Source organism: Schistocerca serialis, chromosome 2 (assembly GCF_023864345.2).
Source record: "Schistocerca serialis cubense isolate TAMUIC-IGC-003099 chromosome 2, iqSchSeri2.2, whole genome shotgun sequence".
NCBI lineage: Eukaryota > Metazoa > Arthropoda > Insecta > Orthoptera > Acrididae > Schistocerca > Schistocerca serialis.
This window is the reverse complement of record NC_064639.1, coordinates 497,493,519-497,520,796: the sequence shown is the minus strand read 5'-3', so window position 1 is coordinate 497,520,796 and position 27,278 is coordinate 497,493,519. Positions and strand designations below refer to the sequence as shown.

Sequence of the window (27,278 nt, the reverse complement as noted above, 5' to 3'; positions counted from 1 at the left end):
CTTAGTTTCTTTAAGTGGATGACACATCTGTTACTTGTAAAATGTTTCAAATGGCTCTGAGCACTGTGGGACTTAACATCTATGGTCATCAGTCCCCTAGAACTTAGAACTACTTAAGCCTAACTAACCTAAGGACATCACACACATCCATGCCCGAGGCAGGATTCGAACCTGCGACCGTAGCAGTCGCGCGGCTCCGGACTGAGCGCCTAGAACCGCTAGACCACCGCGGCCGGCGTGTTACTTGTAAACGCCTTAGGTGTACAAGAGACAACTCACCAAAAAGCAGAAGTGTTGAATCACCGACGGACACACTAAAAAGAAAAGGAAGAATTCTTCCTAGCTTTCGGAACGAATCCTTTCTCTTTGTGTGTGCCTGTCGACGACAGAACGCTTCTGTTTTTCAGTGAGTGGTATCCTTTACTCCTAAGGTATTTACGTTTTAGCAGAAACCTCCTACTACATTTGTCATTTGGCCACACAGTAAAAAAGAGCGTAATAGATTCTATAATTTCTGAAAATGACATTTATCGTCACAAGACCATCACTTTCGAAGTAGAAAGTAAGATTGGTCTCCCGCTCCTAGACGTGTTGGTCTATCGAAGATCTGGCCATAGTGTAAATCACAGAGTGTATAGAAAACAGATAGACACAAATAGGGCCGGCCGGGGTGGCCGAGCGGTTCTAGGCGCTACAGTCTGGAACCGCGCGTCCACTACGGTCGCAGGTTCGAATCCTGCCTCGGGCATGGATGTGTGTGATGTCCTTAGGTTAGTTATGTTTAAGTAGTTCTAAGTTCTAGGGGACTGATGACCTCAGAAGTTAAGTCCCATAGTGCTCAGAGCCATTTGAACCATTTTTGACACAAATAGGTATTTAGATGCGACTTCGTACCACTACCTAGCACAGAAGCAAGCAGTGCTCAACTCTTTTGTTTTCGTGTGCTTCCCATCTGAGTGACAATGACAGCTTGTAATCTGAGTTGAATTCCTTAAAGAAGACACTATAGGCAACGGCTAAGATGATTTGTCCATCTTACTCTGTTTCGCTGGCTATCCAATGATGATGGCCCCCAATACCAATCGTAAATTTTCAGTTAAAACCTCACTTCTTGGGAACATGTGCGGGAAAATACCTGCATGTGGAGGAACGCGACGCTGACCTGTGACATTGTTCAGATAACGGGGATCCAGACGTTGATAGCGTAAGAAAGTGAAGAGGTAGATAACACGGGTGGCCGTTGTGGCCGAGCGGTTCTAGGCGCTTCAGTCCGGAACCGCGCGACTGCTACGTCTTAGGTTCGCATCCTGCCTCGGGCATGGATGTGTGTAATGTCCTTAGGCTGGTTAGGTTTAAGTAGTCCTACGTTCTAGGGGAGTGATGACCTCCGATGTTAAGTCCTATAGTGCTCAGAGCCATTTGAACCATTTTTTATAGATGACGCTTGTAACAACCCAGAAGATTTTACTTTGAACAACAGTTACACCAGTGAATAGAAAAGAAGGAAGGAAGATTAAAGATTAATGACCCGTCGAAGATGTCATTAGCTCGGCTTGCGGGAAAGGATGGGGAACGAAACTGAGCATGTCCTTTCCAACGGAATTACCCCAGAAATTGCTCTAAAGTAAGCGATTTAAGGAAGTTGAGCAAAATCAGAATCTGTATGACTATTCGAGCTACCATACTCCCGCGTGTGAGCCCAGTAATGATCCTTCACTGTCTAGGGATGGTTGAATGTTATAGTTAATCACGCTAATTGTAAAAGTTGATGCCTTTGGAGTCAGAAATGTCACAAAAATTTATTAATGAGCGGTTAAATTTTATTTCACTTCATTAAAAGTTAGTATATTTTGCCAAGATGAAGTTTCCCGTTAAAAGAAAGCGCTTGCGGGAACTAGAAAGACCCCCAGAGAATCGGTTTTTGGAGTTTCTATCCGGTTTCTACAAAGTGACAAAATTCCCTCTTCTCATCAGATACCTCGAACACCTGTACATCTCATAAGCTGGAAGATCAAAGCCTCATTGTATCCTCAGTTCTCCACAGTTTTGAGATGCAGCTGCACCCGTAACAACTCACCACTTCCACCCTCTGTATTTTATACCAACGAAAATACAGGTAACAGTAACATGCTTATTTAGAAACTCAGTTAAAGAAATTAATGCAGATGTATATTCAATTCTCTGAGGAGCGTCAAGTGCACTATTTAAATTTTACTTTTACACAGTTTTAAAGATGGTATCAGGCAGATGGCGTCAATTGTTCTCAATATAATAAGTCTCACACTTCAACAATACACGATGGTAATACCTCATGCAGCAAAAGAGTTTTCGTGTTTATTCTGTCACTTTTTTTTAAATAAATGAACCGATATTTCAGCAGTTGAGCTGTTAAGACTGGCAACTCTTTAGGCACACTCGCAGTTTGTTATTTGTGTAAACTTCCCCCACGATCTGTTCCTCCATCTTTTATACAGCAGGAATGCCTCTCTTCCAACACCAACATCCCTCAATGGTTGTGTGTGTATATCCTTTCTGGAGCAGGTTTTAACCACCTACAGATATACATAGAGCATTGTCTCCAAAGAATTCAACTTAGATAGATGTTCCTAAATAACAGAGATAAAGACAGCATTATGTGAGGTGAGTGAAATACCTTATCTTTCCACAGTATATAAGAACACACACACACACACACACACACACACACACACACACACACACACACACACAAAGCTGTTATTCACTACAACGGAGCGCCTGAAACCTCTACTAGACAGCCTTCAGACAGTTTACGTGAAAAAGTAGAATAAACACGAATTATGACGGGTTATAACCACATGCAGCGGTCGAGACCCACGTGTGTGGACACAGCTATCCACCTGTCCAGGACAGAACCTGCGGATCAGCGCACAGTGAAACGACTAGTATAAAGATCCGTGTGTATCTACATCTACATCTACACTGAATCCCCGCAAGCCACCGTGCGGTGCTTGGTGGAGCGTACCCTGTGCTACTACTTGTCATTGTCACCCTCCCCCTCCCTCCTGTTCCATTCGCAAATAGAGCGAGGGAAAAACAACTACTGTACGCCTTGGCATGAGCCCTAATTCCTCGTGTCTTATTTTCGTGGTCCTTATGCGCGATGTATGTTGGTGGCAGTAGAATCGTTAGGCAGTCCGCTTCAAATGCTGGTTCTCTAAATTTTCTCAATAGTTATTAAAAAAAAAAGTCGCATTTGAGTTCCCGAAGCATCTCCGTAACACATACGTGTTGTTTGAACCTACCGGTAACAAAGCTACTCGCCCGCCTCTGAATGGCTTCTATGTCTTCCTCCAATCTGACCTGGGACTGATCCCAAATATTCTAGCAGTACTCAAGAATAGGTAGCACCAGTGTCTCATTTGCGGCCACCTTTAGAAGTGAACAACTCTTTCCTGAAATTCTCCTAAGAAATCGAAGTCGACCACTTGCCTTCCATACCACAATTTTCACATGCTCGTTTCACCTCGTATCGATTGGAAACGTTACCCCCAGATATTATTTAAACGACTTGATTGTGTCGGACTGGACACTGCTAATACTGTATTCGAACATTACAGGTTTCTTCTTCCTACTCATCACTTACAGTTCTCCACATTTAGGGCTAGTTCCCATTCATCACACCAATTGGAAATTTAGTCTAAGTCGTCTTCTACCTTCATATAGTCATTAAACTTCGACACCTTACCGTACACCACAGCATCATCAGCAAACAACCACAGATTTCTGTCCAACCTGCCGCCAATCATATACGTTTATAGAGAACCACAGCGGTCCTATAAGCTTCCCTGTGGCACTCCTGACGATACCCTTATCTCTGAAGAACACTCGCCGCCGAGGACAACATACTGGGCTCTATTGCTTAAGAAGTCTTCGAGCCACTCACATATCTGTGCACTTATTCCATATGCTCGTATCTTCGTTAACAGCCTGCATTGGGGCACCGTGTCAAACGCTTTCCGGAAATTTAAAAATATCGAGCCTGTCTGCTGTCTTTTATCCATAGTTCTCGGTATATCATGAGAGAAATGTGCAAGCTGAGTTTCGTACGAGTGATAAACCATGCTGGTTCGTAGACATAAGCTTCTTAGTCTCAAGAAAGTATATTATATTCGAAATGAGAACATGTTAAAGGATTCTGCAGCAAACAGAAGTTCGGGATATTGGTCTGTAATTTTGTGGGTCCGTTCTTTTACCACCTTTCTTATGTATTGGAGTCATCTGCGCTTTTTTCCAGTCGCTTGGGACTTTGAGCAGGGCGAGAGATTGACGATAAATGCAAACTAGATAAGGGGATAATGCCGTAGAGTACTCTTTGTAAAATCGGACTGGGATACCATCCGGACCTTGTGCTTTATTTGTTTTCAAATCTCTGTTTCTTTACGCCAGGTATCCCTATATCTGTGTCGTCCATATAGGAGTCTGCCTGAGTCAAATGACGATATGTTTGTACAGTTCCCCTGTGTGAACGATTTCTTGAACGCGAAATTTAACACTTCGGCTTTCGTTTTGCTGTCTTCAACTGCCACACCAGACTGGTCAACAGCGGACTTACACCCGTTTATCGATTTTACATACGCCCAGAATTTTCTCGACCTCTCTGCCAGATCTTTTGTTAGGTTGTGACGTTGTTGTATGCTCCGCACATAGATCTTTCCACAGATGCACGAATCTACTAACCTTCCCTTGTCGTCATTTGTGCGTCCCCTTTTCAACGTAGAGTGCAACAGCCTCTGCTTCCTCAGATTCCGCCGAATTTCGTTATTAAACCATGGTGGGTCTTTTACATCCTTTACGCACTTACTAGGCTCGTAGCTCTCCAGACTACGATTTACAATCTCTTTAAACTCTGATTTGTGCAGCATATATTACTCCAGTGTTTTTCCTACATGAGACCACCTTAGCCAAGGAACACTTTCAAAGAGTGCTGGCAAATCCAGAACGTTTAAAAGCAAGACGCTGTTGACTGGTCAGTTCTTCATCTGTGACGGATACTCAAGTATTCCTCTATTGTTCCAGGGGGTCAGTGTTTCTTCGTTTAACGGCATGCCGTAAACGTCCTGTTCTTGAGTCTTTTCTCCAACTGTGCACGACACAAAGCTTTATGCCTCGCATGGGCCCGTCAACACTGACATTGTATTGTTGATCACTGGAAACATGTAACCTTGTCGGACGAATTTCGTTTCAAATTGTATCGAGCGGATGGGCGTGTACATGTATGGAGACAACCCCGTGAATCTATGGACCTTGCATGTCAGCAGGAGACGTTTCAAACTGGTGGCGGCTCTTTAAGGGGGGTAGGATGTCAAACGGCTGACTTGGAGCAGGAGGGGCACCACAGGACATTTAAATTTCTACTGTCTATACTTTTACAAATAAATTCATAAAACTTTTCAGCATGGCCAGGAAGGATTGAGGACTCACACTCATAGCAGTGGAAGTTCAAAAACGTAGCAAAGTACCTTTTTTTTACATGTGAAATTTCATCATATTTTCACTCACTACTGGCTGCATTTGTTTCTGTAGGTACACTTTTCTTCCTAAGTAAGAGAGATTCTTCGATGAATTTTGCACAACATACAAGCAGTACTTACAGGTGTATGAAAGTCTAGAATTTTCCAAATCTAGTAAAAACTGTGGTAAAAACTGAGAAAATCAACTATAAAATTTGAATTTTTTCTAAACATGAAGTTTAAAATGTAACAGTTCATTCATTTTTCATAAATTAAATAAACCCTAGAGTTTCATACACATGTCACTATAGTTTGTATCCTGTGCAAAATTCGTGGAAGAATCTCTCTTACTTAGGAAGAAAAGTGTAGCTATAGCAACAAATGGAGTCAGTAGTAAGTGAAAAAATGATGAAATTTCACATGTAACAAAATGTGTTTTGTTACGTTTTTGATCTTCCACTGCTATGAGTATGAATCCTGAATCCTTCCTGATCATGCTTTCAAAGGTTTATGAATTTATTTGTAAAAGTATAGACAGTGGAAATTAAAATGTCCTGTGGTGCCTCTCCTGCTCCACGTCGGCCCGTTTGACGTCCTACCCCCCTTAATGGTGTTGGGCGTGTGCAGTTGAATTGATAAGGGACCCCTGATAATTCTAGATACGACTCTGACAGGTGAGACGTACATAAGCATCCTGTCTGATCACCTGCATTCATTCATGTCCATTGTGCATTCTGGCGGAGTTGGGCAATTCCAGCAGTTCAATGCGACGCCCCACACATCCAGAATTGCTACAGAGTGGCTCCAGGGACACTCTTCTGAGTTTAAACACATCCGCTGGCAACCGAACTCCCCAGACATGAACGTTATTGAGCATATCTGGGATGCCTTGCAACGTTCTGTTCAGAAGAGATCTCCACCCCTCGTATTCGATGTTAGGCAGGTGTAACAGTTTCTTTCGCTCTTCAGTGTAGTAAGTAATAGGACCCCATAATAGCAGATTCCAGTAGAATATGTCATTCTAGTTATTACGTAAACACCCAGTTAAGAGTTTACAGGTTTAGAAACGCATATCATCTGCTGATCGGAGGTGGCGAGCAAGCTCAGAGTGGCCCAGCGGTTCTAGGCGCTACAGTCTGGAACCGCGGGACCGCTACGGTCGCAGGTTCGAATCCTGCCTCGGCCATGGATGTGTGTGATGTCCTTAGGTTAGTTTAGGTTTAAGTAGTTCTAAGTCTAAGGGACTGATGACCTCAGATGTTAAGTCCCATAGTGCTCAGAGCTATTTGAACCATTTTTTTGAGCAAGCTCAGACCTACTCTTGTGACGTCACGCCGCAGCCTGGCTTTCTCGTGGACCTCGCTGCAAACTAATGTGTGCGGCACCGCCGTGGAGCACCACAGTCGGCCCTGCTGGTGCTAAACGTACTCCGTGCAGCGGTGTCTGACGGTACGGGAAACTCTCCGCACACAGTAGTCGAGCAATCCTCCCATTCCACCGAGCGTCGCTGTACGCGTAGTTCACCATGGTCAAAATCGATGCACTAAAAACACTATGTGATCAAAAGTATCCGGACACCTTCAAAAACATATATTTTTCATGTTTGGTGCATTGTGCTGCCACCTACTGCCAGGTGAGCCGTGCGTGGCTCGTGTTCGTGCCATATCTCATTTGACATCCTGTTCTTACTGTACTACCACCTCATTATGTTAACATCGAGTATAGATTTAAGTGTCAGGAAGTCGTTTCTGAAAGTATTTGTATGGAGTGTAGCCATGTATGGAAGTGAAACATGGACGATAAATAGCTTAGACAAGAAGAGAATAGAAGCTTTCGAAATCTAATGCTGCAGAAGAATGCTGAAGATTAGATGGGTAGATCACATAAATAATGAAGAGGTATTGAACAGAATTGGGGAGAAGAGAAATTTGTGGCACAACTTCACTAGAAGACGGGATCGGTTGGTAGCACATGTTCTGAGGCATCAAGGGCTCACCAATTTAGTATTGGAGGGCAGCGTGGAGGGTAAAAATCGTAGAGGGAGACCAAGAGATGAATACACTAAACAGATTCAGAAGGATGTAGGTTGCAGTAAGTACTGGGAGATGAAGAACCTTGCACAGGATAGAGTAGCATGGAGAGCTGCATCAAACCAGTCTCTGGACTGAAGACCACAACAACACATTAATTTCAATTACTGGTCTCACTTATTTGCCGCCTTGCCTGCCCGTGAGCGGCAGAAGCGGCGTTTATCGATATAAGCCCTGGCGTATTATCTTTGCTGACTGCTGTTACTTCCCAGTTGTCGTGTGTTCGGAGTTAGTTCGGATTTACCAGCGAGTTGGGAGACGCTAGCAGTCCAGTTCGGACCTGGCAGTGTTTGACTTAGGACGCGGCAGAAGTTCAGTCGGGGCGCAGCTGCAGTGAGGTCCGCACAGCCGTGATTCGCCCGAAGGTTGCCGATACGTATCACTCGAGTGCTGACCACCTGGGTTCATCGTCGGTCGGTCGTCTTGTTGGGTGACGTATATGTTGGCCAGCGATGGCTTATGGGTTGCCTGCATGTGCCGACTCGTGATTAGTCCTTGTTATTGCACAGTCGCTGCCGTTAGTATTGTGTAGTCCTTCGTGCAAGTGTTCGTGAAACTGTGTGTAGCTTGTGATGTCGACTGCTCAATTGTTGTAGTGCTGTCTCCGTGCTCTTGTGTGACAGTCGGTCAGTTGTAGTGATGGGGAGCTCGTGAATGAGTCGTTCAAATGAACGCTTCACTCCAGTGAAGTGTGAACTAACCACTCAATTTCAATGAACTGGCACTTCAAACTCTTCACAGATAGCGCACTCCACACTTTCGTCTAGTTCACTCACTCTCTTCCACTCTCCCTTTTCACTACATCGGCGCTACGTCACTCATTCTCCCTTCACTTCAGTCCTCCCTCTACTTCCTGTCGACGAATCGCGCGGGGAAATACACTTAGAGCAACAGTTGCACTTTGCTTTCCCGTCACCTAAACCGGCGAAGAAACCTCAAATTTTACTACTTTTAGGCGATCGTGAGTTGCTAGCCATTGTATAAGCGTGAACAGAAACAAAAACTGCTTTCCGAATAAAATAATGAGGGATTTTACCTGAAATCGTACCAATGACTACGGGTGACAGTATACGTTTTGAATTTAGAGGGTTATTATTCTCAACAAAAATAAAATACACAGGAAAACTTCTGAATAATTACGTAACGTAGGTATATAGACTTTGTGACAGTGGTAAACATACTCATTCCATTTTGGATTAATTTTTAAAAGGAACATAAAATTGGACTGCATTTCGTTGGTAGCCCAAGTTTTCAGTCCATGAATAAAACAAATAAGGTTTCACTTGGCAAATGAAGACTTTTTTTGGCGCTTCATGAGAAAATGTTGAGCAAAATTAAACGTAATACCTTCTTTATATGTGACATGCTTCTCTGTTTATCTTTCCTTTGTCCCCTTCGACCATGCTCTATTTAAGTTAACTCACGTCAGACGCTGTAGACGCAAAACGTTGCGTGCACGTTACTGCATAGTTCGGCCATTTGTTGGTAAAATTATGAAATATTACGAAGCTTTATTGTACGAGCGAGGCGAAGCGAGCGTAGCCGCGGCTGAGCGGCGAACTGGGCAACTTCGCCAGGCTTCCGTACTTCATGAATGAACTACTTCGTTTGAACGCTTCACGGCAAAGAGTGAAATGAATGAAGTAGTTCACGAGAATGAACGAGTTCGACCCATCTCTAGTCAGTTGGTGTGGATGAGCCGGGAGACCTCCGCGCAGCGCAGTGGGCCGGGCCAGCGGGCCCGCTGGCGGTCTCTACGCAGTGTCGGAGTGTGTGGGAGCTGTTCCGATTGCTACGGGGTTCGCGGCTCACTGACTCAGGACATCAAAGTTGAGTGGTGATTTAATTACCGAAGCCAGACTGTTCACATTGTGACGTTGGTTTTTATGGCTGGCTGTTGGAGGTATTCCTGTGAACAACAGCGAGTGTTTGAGTCGGCGAAAGTTTGGCCACCATCCGGTGGAGTTTAACTGTATTTTGGTTATTTGAAGTCCAAGTGCACCAGCGGAATTTTCTACCTTGAGGCCGTTAGCGTTCCGGTTACCTGCTCTGGCAGCTGACGTAAAATTCAGGCAGTGTCCTTTCCTCACTGTGTTGTCGCTGTCCAACACGTGTGTGTAGTTTTGACAGCTTGTGCATACGTGGTTGTGGGCGCCTACGCCTTTTACGTTTTGACTTTCGAGTTCCTTGTGCACTGGTCAGGTGGAAAGCAAGTCGTCTTGTCGGTGGGTCCGTTGACTGTCTCTTGGTTGGGTTGCCGGTGGATCAGATATAGTTGGGCCGACTACCTATCCCCCCTAAGCGAACGTTAATATTTCAAGTGCAGACCGACCCCCAGTAAACTTCTGAGCACCGCTGGCTGTACTGCCTTTTCTTATTGGTGTTTGATTGTGTATTTTAATGGCTTATAGCCGATGGTTTGAATTTGTATGCTTTTAGTTGGATTTTAAATAATGGATCTTCAGCCTCTTTAAAACTGAAAGTTCCTCACTTGTCAAGTCTTGCATTGCTTGTGCCTACAGCTTCATTTAAAATATTTTTTTGGATAAAGCTTTGGGCCTTCTGTCTTTTGAAAATTTATTGGAGTTGTGTTTTTCAATAATGGGCCTTCAGCCACTTTAAAATTTAAATTCCTCACTTGTTAAATGTTGGATTGTTTGGGCTTTCAGCCTGTGTAAAGATAAAGCTTTGGGCCTTCTGCCTACTAACAATTATTTTAATAGTTTTAAGTAATCGGCCTTGAGGCGTTTTTAAATTAAACTTCTTGTCTTTCAAGTATCAGACTGTGTGGGGCCTTCAGCCTAATCGAAGATAAGGCCTTCTGCCTTGTGTTTTGGTTTTAAAAATAAATGCCGGCCGGGGTGGCCGAGCGGTTCTAGGCGCTACAGTCTGGAACCGCGCGATCGCTACGGTCGCAGGTTCGAACCCTGCCTCGGGCATGGATTTCTGTGATGTCCTTAGGTTAGTTACGTTTAAGTAGTTCTACGTTCTAGAGGACTGATGACCTCAGATATTAAGTCCCATACTGCTCAGAGCCATTTTAACCATTTTTTTTAAATTAATTTTACCTGCAGTCTTAAATTATGGGCCTTGCCATCTTTAAATTAATTGCCTTCTAAATATTCTGTTTTGAGTCTGAATTTTAAGTTAATGGCTTTCAGCCGTCTTTAAATTTAAGTGGTTGTGCCCTTAAGGCATAAGACAGTGTGGTCTATTCACCCGATAACTAAGTTTAAAGAGTTTTGCTGTATTGTTTGGACAACTAAATAAAGTTATATGTGTTTGAGTGTAACTGACAGCCGCATTTTGGCCCCTTTCTACAATTCTACTACCTGTTCTGTCCTGCGGACTTAAGCAGAGCTTTTCACCAGGTACTCCATATCAGCGACCTCAGTAGTCATTGGACATCGTGTGAGAGCAGAATGGGGCGCTCCGCGAAACTCACGGACTTTGAAAGTGGTCAGGTGTTTGGGTGTCACTTGTGTCATACGTCTGTAAGCGAGATTTTCACACTCCTAAACATTCCTAGGTCCACTGTTTCCGATGTGATAGTGAAGCAGAAACGTTAAGGGACACGTACATCAGAAAAGCATACAGGCCGACCTCGTCCGTTGACTGACAGACCGCCGACCGTTGAAGAGGGTCATAATGTGTAATAGGTAGACTTCTATCCAGGCCATCACACAGGATTTCCAAACTGCAACGGAATCCACTGCAAGCACCATGACAGTTAGGCGGGAGGTGAGAAAACTTGGATTTCATGGTCGAGTAAATGCCAAACGACGCCTCGCTTGGTGTAAGGAGAATAAACATTGGACGATTGAACAGTGGAAAAACGTTGCCTGGAGTGACGAATCACGGTACACAATGTGGCGATCCGATGGCAGGGTGTGGGTATGGCGAATGCCCAGTGAACGTAATCTGCTAGCGTGTGTAGTGCCAACAATAAAATTCGGAGGCTTTGGTGTTATGATGTGGTCATGTTTTGCATGGAGCGGGCTTTCACCCCCTATTGTTTTGTGTGATATTGTCATAGCACAGGCCTACATTGATGTTTTAAGCACCTTCTTGTTTCCCACTGTTGAAGAGGAATTAGGGGATAGCGACTGCATCTTTCAACACCGTCGAGCACCTGTTCATAATGCACGGCCTGTAGCGGAGTGGTTACACGACAATAACATGCTTGTAATGGACTGGCCTTCACAGACTCCTGACCTGAACCCTACAGAATACCTTTGTGAAGTTTTGGAACGCCGGCTTCGTGCCAGGCCTCACCGACCAACATCGATACCTCTCCTCAGCGCAGCACTCCGTGAAAAATGGAATGCCATTCCCCAAGGAACCTTCCAGTACCTGATTCAATGTATGTCTGCGAGAGTGGAAGCTGTCATCAAGGCTAAGGGTCGGCCAGCACCATATTGAATTCCAGAATTACCGATGGATGGCGCCACGAACTTGTAAGTGATATTCAGCCAGGTGTCCGGATACATTTGGTCACAAGGTGTACCTACAGCTTCATTCTGTACTGTAGTGAACAATTACTACTGTATAGGAGTGTAGTATGAACAAAGATTTGTTGATTTTGGGGAGGGGACCAACGTGTGAACAAAGACCACAAGAACAGCAGCAGGTACAATTCCGTCCGGGCAGATCACAAACCCAAATGAGTGGCATGTAAACAAAGCTGTAATGCACATAGAACATCAGGTGATCGAAGAATGATGTGCGTAATACCCTACTCAGTGACGCCGAAAATGCGGGAGATTTCAACGTGCATTGTGGTATTTTGCGTGTAGCGAGAAAACGGTACGTTTACGGACATGAGTTCCTGTACTGAACTTACCCGTATTGGCCCTCATACAAGTCGTCAACATCCGTAAAGCGAATTTAGTTCTACACTTATTTACTATACTCTTTTATATAATTTTTAGAGATGTAATTTTAGCTATTTAGTTGCATAATGGATTTTTAAATGATTGCTTACTTTAGTAATCCAAAAATTCATACATCACTGAGGAAACATAAAAATGCAAGCCAATGGCATTATAATCATTATTCTCAAAACATTCCACGTTCAGCGTATAACTTTCCTATCTGAATACTTGGTTATTATACAGGATGGTCATAAACGGACTGAAAAGTTTAAGGGAGTTGTAGGGTAGGTTGCGCTGAGAAATAATCGTTAAGGAAAAAGTTCGATACTTTACGCCGTTTCTGACTCAATTAGCTTTGAAGTTAGCCAGTCAGGTCGTTGCACGTGCCTATTCAAGCAGCCAGCTAAGGACTGTGTTGCCAAACGTGTTCTTCGTTCGATTCCCTAAAACCGAACAAGAGATTGGTCCAAAATTGGACGTGGAGCGGTAGCAATGATTGAACCCGAGCCAAAAGGAGACCAGTGTCGTGCGCTACCACCTACGCTAAGAGATCAACTGACACTGATTGTCAAATGTGGCAGGCTCTTTGAGTTTTCACGTAAAACAACCTGATTGGTTAATTTCGATGATAACTAAACGGGAAATGGTGCAACGTATCTAATTTTTTTTCTAAACTGTTATTTCTCACCACAGCCTACCCTGCATCACTCTTACAACCTGTTTCTCACCACCCTGTATAACTGTTAGGGGGCTCTTATGTGTTTAGAAATTAAAGTATTCTGGATCATACAATAATAAATAAATGAACACATATGTACAGTGAAATAAGAACATAGGTAGACGCATACGGTGGATAAACGCAAAAATAAATAAAAGCAATAAATTTTTTTTCCTACTTTGGCCACACCATCTGTTTACCCTTTACGTCGGTTCCTGCTCAACGCTTTGAGTTTACCTGTGCAGGATATACACCCGGCAACAACTACGATATTATTCCAATAATCTAAAAGTAACTACTGTTAAATAGCGTCTCTTAGGACGCAAGATACTACTTACCGGAAACAGAGAGGTACACGAAGCGTTGGATGGGCGGCGTGCTGTCAACCCCACAGAGATACAGTCCCGAATCGGTCTTCTGAACATTGCTGATCGTCAACAAACAGACGTCATCTTGTTCCGAACAGGAAGCTTCGATGCGGCCGAATCCCATGGTCACGTGTCTATAATGTCTCAAGAATACTTTGTCCGCCTGCTGCCGTGCCCAGTACACCTGTGTACAATGGTCAGACAACAACATACGCATAAAGGACGAGGCCTCAGAGTCTCGTTACTATGCTCTAAGCATAATGATCAGAAGCTGTTGCGAGAAAATTTTTCTGACAATTAAACAAAAAAAGCTTCCTTCAAAGTATCACTAAAAGGAAAGCTCCTCGAATAAGTTAAATATTTTCAGTTCCTTGGCTAGTATGTGATGGAAAACGGAAACTATGTGGAGGAAATAAGAAGACTAGCTAGGGGTAACATGTTCTTGCATAGGAATCAGACAGAATTTTGGTAGAGCAAAGAAAAAAGATTCACAAATTATTTTATCTAGAGTTTACAATTATATGGTTGCAAATTATGGGCAATAAAAAGGCTTCTATAGTTTTGAAATTAGTTTGTGGAGAAAATTGCTTAAACTGACAAGGGCAGATGGAATGAAGACCACGGTATTAGGAGAGAGGACTAATGGAAACGATAAAAGAAAGAGAAATAGCGGCTGATTTAAACATTACAAATAAATTGCCTCCTTCGACGACTCGGCGAACGAAAGGTTGCAGGAAATACTGAGGTAGAAGACGGAAGTTTGGAATGATGGACTACATAAAAAATGGATAAAGGTATCGGCAGGTTAAGGAAGAGATGAAGGTAGTAGGAAAGCGGATAGATTCTAAACATTGTGCTGACAAAAGTCTTGGGACGGCGATGTACACATATATACCGGGTGATCAAAAAGTCAGTATAAATTTGAAAACTTAATAAACCACGGAATAATGTAGATAGAGAGCTAAAAATTGATACACATGCTTGGAATGACATGGGGTTTTAACAAACAAAACAAAGTTCACAAACTGTCCGACAGATGGCGCTGGACAGCAAAATGTCAGTGACTGCGCATGACAATCGTGTATATAAGGAGCTGTAATGAGAGAAAGAATCAGATGCACCAGCAGTCGCAGCATGTTGACGTCACCTGAAAAGGTGCTTCTATTGAAGCTGTATTATCAGAATGGGGAATGTGCTAGTTCAGCGTTACGATCCTATCGCCATAGGAAGGGGATTCGAACGGGTAAAGGCCCGTTGACAAATGCAGCTGTGGCGAGAATGATTTCGAAGTTCGAAGCCACGGGTTGTTTAGACGATAGATCCAGTAGTGGCCGACCGATCGCAAGGCTTAATGCTGCTGAGACGGTTCAGGAAGAAATGGAGACTGTAGCGGGTTCGTCTATGCACGTGGAAGTCAGCGCTCATGCAGTCGCACGTCGCACCGCCATTCCATACACTACTGTTTGGTTGGCACTTACGCGGACCCTACGATGCTATCAGTACAAAATCCGTCAGCATCATGAACTGTTACCTGGTGATTTGGTGAAGCGGAGGGCATTTGCGGTGTGGGCGTTTCAAAAGATGGCGGAAGATGACGATTGGTTGAGTAACGTGTTGTGGACCGACGAAGCTCATTTCACGCTCCGAGGGTCTATCAACGCCCACAACTGCAGAATTTGGCCTACCAAAAATCCTAGAACTGTCGTGGAAACTCCATTGCACGACGAGAAAATCACGGTATGGGTTGGATTTACCACATCTACCGTTATCGGGCCTTTTTTCTTCGAGGAAATGCGTGGTTCTGGTTTTGTAACCGCTACCGTGACGGGTGAGAGGTACGCCGATATGTTACAGAATCGCATCATCCCCAGCCTGGCTGATAAACACCAGCTGGAACGTACGATGTTTATGCAGGATGGCACTCCACCCCATATTGCTAGGCGCGTGACAGATCTCTTGCGCGCGTCGTTTGGTGATGATCGTGTGCTCAGCCGCCACTTTCGTCATGCTTGGCCTCGCAGGTCCCCAGACCTCAGTCCGTGCGATTATTGGCTTTGGGGTACCTGAAGTCGCAAGTGTATCGTGATCGACCGACATCTCTAGGGATGCTGAAAGACAACATCCGACGCCAATGCCTCACCATAACTCCGGAAATGCTTTACAGTGCTGTTCACAACATTATTCCTCGACTACAGCTATTGTTGAGGAATGATGGTGGACATATTGAGCATTTCCTGTAAAGAACATCATCTTTGGTTTTCTTACTTTGTTATGATAATTATTGCTATTCTGATCAGATGAAGCGCCATCTGTCTGACATTTTTTGAACTTTTGTATTTTTTTGGTTCTAATGAAACCCCATATAATTCCAGGCATGTGTGTCAATTTGTACCTCTCTATCTACATTATTCCCTGATTTATTCAGTTTTCAAATTTATACTGACTTTTTGATCACCCAGTAGATGGCAATAATATGGCTACAGAAGGTACCAAAGGGCAGTGCATTGGAGGTACTGTCATTTGTCCTCAGGTGAGTAATGTGAAAAGGATTCCGACGTGATTATGGCCACACGCTGGGATTCAAATGGTTCAAATGGCTCTGAGCACTATGGGACTTAACTGCTGTGGTCATCAGTCCCTAGAACTTAGAACTACTTAAACCTAACTAACCTAAGGACATCACACACATCCATGCCCGAGGCAGGATTCGAACCTGCGACCGTAGCGGTCGCGCGGTTCCAGACTGTAGTGCCTAGAACCGCTCGGCCACTTCGGCCGGCCACGCTGGGATTAACAAACTTTGAACGAGGAGTGGTAGTTGGAACATGACGAACTGGACAGTCCATTTCGGAAATCGTAAGGGAATTTAATATTCCAAGATCCACAGAGTCAAGAGTGCGCCGAGAATACGAAATTTTAGGCATTGCCTCTCACCACAGACAACGCAGAGGCAGATGGCCTTCAATTAACGACCAAGAGCAGCGAGTTGTCAGTGCTAACAAACAAACAACACCGAGTGAAATAAGCACATAAATCAATGTGGGATGTACGAAGAACGTATCGGTTAGGACACTGTAACGAAATTTGGCGTTAATGGGCTGTGGCAGCAGACGACCCACGTGAGAGCCTTTGCTAACAGCACGACATCGCCTACAGCGCCTCTCCTGGGCTCGTGACCTCATGGGTCAGCCTGTCAGATGAGTCTCGATTTCAGTTGGTAAGAACTGATGGTAGAGTTCGAGTGTGGCGCACACCCCACGAAGTCAATAAGGCACTGTGCAAGGTAGTGGTGGCTCCATAGTGGTGTGGGCTGTGTTTACATGGAATGGAATGGGTCTTCTCGTCCAGCTGAACCAATCGTTGACTGGAAACGGTTACGTTCGGCTAGTTGGAGACCATTTACAGCCACGCTTGGTCTTCGTGTTCCCAAACACAGATGGAATTTTTATGAATGACAAAGTGCCTTGTCACCGGCCCAAAATTGTTCGCCATTAATTTGGAGCCCATTCTGGACAGTTCGAGCGAATGGTTTAGCCACTCAGATCGCCGGACACAGATCCCATCGCACATTTATTGAGCAAAATCGAGAGGTCAGTTCATGCACAGAATCCTGCACTGGCAACACTTCCGCAATATGCACATCTATAAAGGCAGCACGGTTCAATATATCTGCAGGGGGCTTCCAGCAGCTTCCATGCCACGTCGATTTGCTGCACTACGATGAGCAAAACGAGGTCCGACTCGTTAGTAGGAGGCACTACTTTTGTCATCTCAGTGAATATACGTGTCCTAACATATACGTGCCACAGAACAAGATGAAAAGGAAGTATAAAAATCATATGACAGCTATAAACTGAAGCGGCAAAGAAACTCATACAGGCATGCGTATTCAAATACAGAGATATGCAGACAGCAGAATGCGGCGCTGCGGTCGCCAACGCCCATATAAGAGAAGTGTCTGGCGTAGCTGTTTGATCGGTTACTGCTGCTACAACAGCAGGTTTTCAAGATTTAAGTGAGTCTGAACGCGCGATGGGACACAGCATATCCGAGGTAGCGATGAAGTGGGGATTTTCCTGTACGACGACTTCACGAGTGTACCGTGAATATCAAGAATCCGATAAAACATCATATCTCCGACATCGCTGTGGCTGGAAAAAGCTCCTGCAAGAACGGGACCAACGACGACTGAAGAGAATCGTTCAAAGTGACAGAAGTGCAACCCTTCCCTTGCGGGAAAAAGCTAAATGGCAGTTGTTCTGGAAGAATGCTGCGATGACATTTATGTGGAAGTTTTGGGAAGGTAACCAGCGGTGATTTGAAGTGATATGGAGTCGCTCGAAGAAATTCATGTTTTGGAGGACAGTTATGACATTGAAGCACGAAAGAAACTGGTATAGGCACGCACATTCAAATACAGAGGTATGTAGACAGCAGAATACGGCGCTGCTGTCGGCAACGCCTATATAAGACAAGTGCCTGGCGCAGTTTTTAGACCGGTTACTGGTGCTACAATAGCAGGTTATCAAGGTCAGTTTGAACGTGGTGTTATTGTCGGCGCACGAGCGATGGGACACAGCATCTCCGAGGTAGCGATGAAGTGGGGATTATCCCGTAAAACCGTTTCGTGAGTCTACCGTGAATATCAGGAATGCGGTAAAACATCAAAACTCCTACATCAATGCGACCGGAAAAAGATCCTGCAAGAACGGGACCAATGACGACTAAAGAGAATCGTTCAACGTGACAGAAGTGGAACCGTTCCGCAAATTGCTGCAGATTTCAGTGCTGGGTCATCAACAAGTGCCAGCGTGCGAACCATTCAACGGAACATCATCGGTATGGGATTTCGGAGCCGAAGACCCACTCGTGTACTCTTGATGACTGCACGATACAAAGCTTCACGCCTCGCATTGGCCTGTCAACATCGACATTGGACTCTTGATGACCGGAAACATGTTGCCTGGTCGGATCAGTATCGTTTGAAATTATATCTAGTGGATGGACGTATACGGGTATGGAGACAACCTCATGAATCCATGGACACTACATGTCAGCAGAAGACTGTTCAAGCTGGGGAAGGCTCTGTAGCGATGTGGAGCACGCGCAGTTGGAGTGATATGTGACCCCTGCTACGTCTAGATACAACTCTGACAGGTGAGACGTACGTAAGCATCCTGTCTGATCACTGCATCCATTCATGCCCATTGTGCATTCCGACAGAGTTGGGAAATTCGAGCAGGACGGTGCAACACCCCACATGTCCAAAAGCTACAGAGCGGCTCCAGGAATACTCTTCTGAGTTTAAACACTTCCACTGGCCACCAAACTCCCCAGACACGAACATTATTGAACATATCTGGGATGTCTTGCAACGTGCTGTTCGGAAGAGATCTCCACCCCCACGTACTCTTACGGATTTAATGGACAGCCCGGCAGGATTTATGGTGTCAGTACCTTCAACACTACTTCAGACATTTGTCAAGTCCATGCCATGTCGTGTTCTGGCACTTCTACGTGGTCGCGAGGGCCCTACACGATAGTAGCCAGGTGTACCAGTTTCTTTGGCTCTTCGATGTGTAATCTGATTGGAAATTGTACATCTGGCTCCCAGAGATGCAACGGCTGTCAAGCAGCAACTAGTCATTGAGTAACAAGCGAAGGAAAGTATCTGGAGGAAGTGTGAGCCCCATCACTTAAAAAGCTACGATTGCACATGCAAAGGAAATTGGACGTGAGAACATCTCACCAACACAACTAATAAATGGCGCGTTTAGTTACATACAGGGCATATTTGATTCATAAGTAGTCGTACGAAATTTTAAGAATGTGCATGAAATAAAATTTGTGTATTTATGGTCATATGATTTGTGATGCTATTACCATGAGATTAAGAGTGCGGAAACTGCATGAAGGGCTACATACCTGGAATGGTGGAACTATACTGCCCGACAAGAAAACTGAAGACCGAAAATGGAGAAGAAAACGAAATGAAACTTCACCTGGTGAGAATGTATGTTACGTTATTTCAGTGATCACAAAACAGAGCCAAATTTATAAAGAACTTCTCAGTATGAATCCACTTATCAGAATGTGTATGTGTGTATACTGAACCGGGGACCCAGAAACGATGGAGAGGCTTCGCCGACCATAGCCCTCAGTGGTTCACAACCCCACAACACGTCACAGCAGTCCACCCACCCCACCACCGCTCCACACCGAACCCAGGGTTATTGTGCGGTTCGGCCCCCAGTGGACCACCCCGGGAACGTCTCATGACAGACGAGTGTAGCCCCAAGTGTTTGCATGGTAGAGTAGTTATGGTGTACGTGTACATGGAGACATCGTTTGCGCAGCAATCACCGACATAATGTAACTGAGGTGGAATAAGGGGAACCAGCCCGCATCCGCCGAGGCAGATGGAAAACCTCCCTAAAAACCATCCACAGGCTTGCCGGCACACTGGGCCTCGACACTAACCCGCCACACGGATTCGTGCCCATTCGGGAAGCAGTGAGTTAGACTGCGCGGCTAGCCGGGCGGGCCTTATCAGCACGACTTTGCTACCCCTCCAGCCTGGGAAAGATGTCCTAAAGTAGTTTTATCCTCTCACGAAGCAAGCTTCGCCGCAGCTGTTGTAAGAGGTCTTTGATGTCAAAGATATTGGTACTAGTACGGAGTTGACGTCTGAGCCGCTTCCATAAATATTCTGTCGGGGACAGATCTGCGGGTCTTCCTAGCAGTGAGAGTACTTCAGAATGACGCAGACAGTTCATAGAGACAGTTGCCTTGTGTGAAAGAACATTGTCTTGTTGAAATATGGCCCCATGCTATTGTCATGATGTGCGGCAAACATGAGGGTGTAGGATGTCCGTGACGTATCGTTGCACCATCAGAGTTCCCTCAATGACTATCAGTCGTGAAATGAAATCCTACCCTATGGTTTCACATACCGCGACGCCAGGAGCAACGTTTCAGTGCCTCTCCATAACATTAGAAGAACGGATCATCGTTGACATGCTCAGTGGCAATGGTCATCCTAGGTTGTGAAGAACTGCGATTCATCGCGGAACACAATGTGACGCAATGCAGCAGCAGTACTTACTTTCCAGTCACGGCAACAGTACAACCGCAACCGTCTGTGTTGCAATGTCAGCGCCTGATGACACAACGAATGATAATTCCTTGGTGATACTCCTGCTAGTCTCCAACCAATGCTGCCCGATGACACAGAGTGATGCACGGGGTCCATTACTTGTTATCAGACGGGATGGACAGATGTGAAGTGGTCTCGATATGCTTGATGCGATCCTCCCTTGTGTTGGTTAGACGTGGTCGGCTAGAACCTTGATGACGAGTTCACGTGCTTTCACGTTCCGATGTAGTCCAACATCGGTTTACAGTCACATCCGAATGACCCATATATCTGGATAGTGAACAGTTCTAGCAATCAGCCAAATGGAGACCTACTATGAGGCCCCCCTTTCAGGCTCTGTAAAGTCCTGATAACACTGTCTCAGACGAGTACGCGGCGCCTGCGACTCATTCACAACGATCACTAAACAACTGAAGCTGTTCACGCCCCTTATATTCCCTAAAAGGCACGGTAAGAACACTGAACACGAACAGTAGTATTCACTCTGGTAACTCTTCTACCTGTCACAGAGAAATTCAACACTAACCATTCACATCCTGATGATGATGTGTACCTGTACGAAGCTATACTGACTTCCGACCATGTCTTCTGAGTGCTTCACTCTTTTTGTCAGGCTGTGTATTTAGGAGCGTAATGTTGGGCATCACGTTTTGTATCTAAAGATAGACTCTAAGAAAGGAAACACATACCAGGAGGAATTATCCGAATGGGATGGAAATCGGTAAATGTGACGTACATGTATAGACAAACAAATGACTGCAATATCAAAAAAAAAAAAGAGAAAAATTGGATGAATTATTCAAGAGAAAGAGCTCCACAAACTGAGCAAGCCAGTAACATGTTGGTCCACCTCTGACCCTTATGCAAGAGGTTATTCGGCTTGGCATTGATTAACAGAGTTGTTTGATTTCCTCCTGAGGGATAACGTGCCAAATTCTGTCCAGTTGTCGCGTTAGATAATCAAAATCCCGAGCTGGTTGGAGAATCCTGCCCGTAACGCTCCAACTTCCTCATTCGGGGAGAAGTCGGCGACCTTGCCGGCCAAGGTAGGGTTTGGCAAGCACGAAGACAAGCAGTAGAAATACAGGACGTGCGTAGAATGTCGTTATCTTGCTGAAATGAAATGGCTTGCCATGAAGGGCGTAGAATACCTTCGCGTACCGCTGTGCTGTAAGGGCCGCGGTTAACAACCAAATGGGTCCTGGTTGTCGGGCCTTATGACCGGCTACAGTCAGGTTGGTATCCCACCGCTGCCCAAGGCATCTCCAGACCCGTCGTCGCTGGTCATCGATGCTCAGTTCGAAGCGTGAGTCATCAGTGATGGCAATTTTACTCCAGTCAATGAGGCTGCAAGTCCCTCTTTCTCTTCAATAAGCATCCAGTTTTGTTTGTCTGTTTATGTACATCACATCGACAGATTTCCGCTCCATTCTGATAATTCCTTCGTGGTGCATATTACATCGATTTGTAACGCTTAACGAAATTGATGACAGCGTTTACATACCATAGAAATTTACGAAGTAAAATGTATAATGGGGCCTGTGGAGTAAATACCTTCCACAATTTCGACTCAATGGGACTCAGACTTTGTACTCATCAGCGAAATAATGCGTAACTGAAAAATGTATTGCTTTAAGAAAGGAATATTCACGATAAATGGGTGTTCGTTGTGATGTGGAAGGTCTAAAACAGTATGCTATACAATATCAATAAAATTTTCTAACAAATTATTCTTTTAATAAGATGAACAATCTGAGCTGGTCAATAGGATGTAAGTACACGTCGAGACGAAACAGGAACGTTAGGGGAGATAAAGATACTCCAACTACATTACCCTGTAAGACCTGATGGAATGTACTTTATCATCTGTGGAGTGGCTCATCACTCATTTGGTCATGGACCTACAAGGCGATTATCGGTTGGAGAAAGTTTAGTTGACGCCTACCCGAGTTTGACTCAGCTGCTAAATGCACTCTCGGGCACTCTTGTCATACCATTGCCTCACAGGAGATGACATCCTGTTCGTACAGCACTACAAATCTAACACCCTCTGGTCACTGTCCATGCAGTACGTGGTAATGGATTAAAATAATGCACCCACGTATAACTTCAAATACCAATTTCCTGTTTGTGTAAAAGTAATAACTAACAACCACGGAAACTACTCTGAGATAATTATTAAGTCAGTGGACACACTATTTTTGTCTTTGTTTCGCGTTATTATGTGAAGGAGAGACGTTAATTGTTTCAGGATAAATTTTGTGAAGAATAACATCAATCGATTTAAACATGCAGGAGAATAACATAATTGTAGTGAAATTAAAAAACATCTCCAACATTCTCTACTTACATTCGTGCATTGGTGCACGATGTCATTTTAAATTCTGTGTTTTAAATGATGCACCCAGTATAAATTTTTATAATTAATAAACAGAATAAAAAAAATATTTTCTCACGCAGGGTATTATAAAGAAGTCGTCGCGAAACACAGGATGTAACAGGTATAAGAACAGAAATATTTATATGTGGTACTTCATACGCTCACAGATAAGTGTGTAGGTTTTTTCTACATCGTACAGTTTTGCCACAAACGTTTCACAAACTCTACGGCCTCATGTTTTCTGCATTGGCCGTACCTGCACCGCGAAATTAACGACACCTATCCGTGCAGACTTATCGTTTTCTATCCACACTTCCACAGCTTAACATCTGATCTGCTGCCTGGGGGAAAATATGCGCATTAATGACTTCCTCTTGCTACATGTACTTGGAGGTACTAACCAACATAAAAACGTGCTATTCGTAATATATATAATTATTAGTCGGAAAATGACATAAATATTGATATAATGTTGTTCAGTACACCTTCCTCAGTCACCAACAGAAATGTCTGCACTTATACCCGTTACAACCTACGTATTAGCTTACAAAGTGGCGTGAACAAGAGCACCACTAAATAAAGTGGCTGCTATAGATGGTATAAGTAACTGAAAATTACTCACTCCTCTCTATGGATCTTAAGTACTCATTTTGTGCGCATTTATATGATATTAACGTAGAAGCAGAAGTAGCACTTCCTCTGCCGGAGAGAAATGTTGAAATGATTCGTTCCTCTTACACTCTCAGGTGTACTAGTGACGTGTGTTCGTTGTTGTTGTTTTGGTCTTCAGTCCTGAGACTGGTTTGATGCAGCTCTCCATGCTACTCTATCCCGTGCAAGGTTCTTCATCTCCCAGTACCTACTGCAACCTACATCCTTCTGAATCTGCTTAGTCTATTCATCTCTTGGTCTCCCTCTACGATTTTTACCCTCCACGCTGCCCTCCAATACTAAATTGGTGATCCCTTGGTGCCTCAGAACATGTCCTACCAACCGATCCCTTCTACTAGTCAAGTTGTGCTGCAAACTTCTCCCCAATCCTATTCAATACCTCCTCATTAGTTATGTGATCTACCCATCTAATCTTCAGCATTATTCTGTAGCACCACATTTCGAAAGCTTCTATTCTCTTCTTGTCCAAACTGTTTATCGTCCATGTTTCACTTCCATACATGGCTACACTCCATACAAATACTTTCAGAAAAGACTTCCTGACTCTAAAATCTATACTCGATGTTAACATATATCTCTTCTTCAGAAACTCTTTCCTTGCCATTGCCAGTCTACATTTTATATCCTCTCTACTTCGACCATCATCAGTTATTTTGCTCCCCAAATAGCAAAACTCCTTTACTACTTTAAGTGTCTCATTTCCTAATCTAATTCCCTCACCGTCACCCGATTTAATTCGAGTAAATTCCATTATCCTCGTTTTGCGTTTGTTGATGTTCATCTTATATCCTCCTTTCAAGACACTATCCATTCTGTTCAACTGCTCTTCCAAGTCCTTTGCTGTCTCTGACAGAATTACAATGTCATCGGCGAACCTCAATGTTTTTATTTCTTCTCCATGGATTTTAATACCTACTCCGAATTTTTCTTTTGTTTCCTTCACTGCTTGCTCAATATACAGATTGAATAACATCGGGGAGAGACTACAACCCTGTCTCACTCCCTTCCCAACTACTGATTCCCTTTCATGCCCCTCGACTCTTATAACTGCCATCTGGTTTCTGTACAAATTGTAAATAGCCTTTCGCTCCCTGTATTTTACCCCTGCCACCTTCAGAATTTGAAAGAGAGTATTCGAGTCAACATTGTCAAAAGCTTTCTCTAAGTCTACAAATGCTAGAAACGTAGGTTTGTCTTTCCTTAATCTAGCTTCTAAGATAAGTCGTAAGGTCAGTATTGCCTCACGTGTTCCAACATTTCTACGGAATCCAAACTGATTTTCCCCGAGGGCGGCTTCTACTAGTTTTTCCATTAGTCTGTAAAGAATTCGCGTCAGTATTTTGCAGCTGTGACTTATTAAACTGATAGTTCGGTAATTTTCACATCTGTCAACACCTGCTTTTTTTGGGATTGGAATTATTATATTCTTCTAGAAGTCTGCGGGTATTTCGCCCGTTTCATACATCTTGCTCACCAGATGGTAGAGTTTTGTCAGGACTGGCTCTCTCAAGGCCGTCAGTAGTTCCAATGGAATGTTGTCTACTCCGGGGGCCTTGTTTCGACTCAGGTCTTTCAGTGCTCTGTCAAACTCTTCACGCAGTATCGTGTCTCCCTTTTCATCTTCATCTACATCCTCTTCCATTTCCATAATATTGTCCTCAAGTACATCGCCCTTGAATAGACCCTCTATATACTCCTTCCACATTTCTGCTTGTATCTATCTTACCCCTTGTGAGATAAGCATCTACATCCTTACATTTGTCCTCTAGCCATTCCTGCTTAGCCATTTTGCACTTCCGGTCGATCTCATTTTTGAGACGTTTGTATTCCTTTTTGCCTGCTTCATTTACTGCATTTTTATATTGTCTCATTTCATCGATTAAATTCAATTTTTCTTCCGTTACCCAAGGATTTCTACTAGGTCTCGTCTTTTTACCTACTTGATCCTCTGCTGCTTTCACTACTTCATCCCTCAAAGCTACCCATTCTGCTTCTACTGTATTTCTTTCCCCCACTGCTGTCAATTGTTCCCTTATGCTCTCCCGGAAACTCTGTACAACCTCTGGTTTAGTCAGTTTATCCAGTCCCATCTCCTTAAATTCCCACCTTTTTGCAGTTTCTTCAGTTTTAACAGGTCATAACCAATAGATTGTGGTCAGAGTCCACATCTGCCCCTAGAAATGTCTTACAATTTAAAACCTGGTTCCTAAATCTCTGTCTTACCATTATATAATCTATCTGATACCTTTTAGTATCTCCAGGCTTCTTCCATGTATACAGCCTTCTTTTATGATTCTTGAACCAAGTGTTAGCTATGATTAAGTTATGCTCTGTGCAAAATTCTACCAGGTGGCTTCCTCTTTCATTTCTTAACCCCAATCCATATTCACCTACTACGTTTCCTTCTCTCCCTTTTCCTACTACCGAATTCCAGTTGCCCATGACTGTTAAATTTTGGTCACCCTTCACTATCTGAACAATTTCTTTTATTCCATCATACATTTCTTCAATTTCTTCGTCATCTGCAGAGCTAGTTGGCATATAAACTTGTACTACTGTAGTAGGCGTGGGCTTCGAGTCTATCGTGACCACAATAATGCGTTCACTATGCTGTTTGTAGTAGCTTACTCGCATACCTATTTTCCTATTCATTATTAAACCTACTCCTGCATTACCCATATTTGATTTTGTGTTTATAACCCTGTAGTCACCTGACCAGAAGTCTTGTTCCTCCTGCCACTGAACTTCACTAATTCCCGCTATATCTAACTTTAACCTATCCATTTCCTTTTTTAAATTTTCTAACCTACCTGCCCGATTAAGGGATCTGACATTCCACGCTCCGATCTGTAGAACGCCAGTTTTCTTTTTCCTGATAACGACATCCTCTTGAGTAGTCCCCGCCCAGAGATCCGAATGGGGGACTATTTTACCTCCAGAATATTTTACCCAAGAGGACGCCATCATCATTTAATCATACAGTAAAGCTGCATGTCCTCGGGAAAAATTACGGCCGTAGTTTCCCCTTGCTTTCGGCCGTTCGCTGTACCAGCACAGCAAGGCCATTTTGGTTAGTGTTACAAGGCCAGATCAGTCAATCATCCAGACTGTTGCCCTTGCAACTACTGAAAAGGCTGCTGCCCCTCTTCAGGAACCACACGTTTGTCTGGCCTCTCAACAGATACCCCTCCGTTGTGGTTGCACCTACGGTACGGCTATCTGTATCGCTGAGGCACGCAAGCCTCCCCACCAACGGCAAGGTCCATGGTTCATGGGGGGGGGGGGGGGGATGGGCGGCGTGTGTTCGTAATGGCGACAAAAGGATAAATCGGTGGCACCAGTGCAACCGTGGTCATGGCTAAAAATTCATGTCGAATCATTGTGGACCTCAAGTGTCTAAATTAATTATTAGGCTTTCAAAACTGGACGACGGAAATACACTACTGGCCATTAAAAATGCTACGCCACGAAGATGACGTGCTACAGACGCGAAATTTAACCGACAGGAAGAAGATGCTGTGATATGCA

At 44.1% G+C, this 27,278-nt stretch overlaps 1 protein-coding gene across 1 annotated transcript in view; it reads right to left on the bottom strand.

Moving 5' to 3' along the window:
• Nucleotides 1-27,278, bottom strand: part of LOC126457438 (kin of IRRE-like protein 1) — a 111,484-nt gene that overhangs the window by 25,043 nt on the left and 59,163 nt on the right. The window contains exon 3 of the mRNA XM_050093716.1: nt 13,513-13,726. Within this exon, the coding sequence (XP_049949673.1) occupies nt 13,513-13,726 (214 nt within the window). The remainder of the gene's footprint in view (nt 1-13,512; nt 13,727-27,278) is intronic.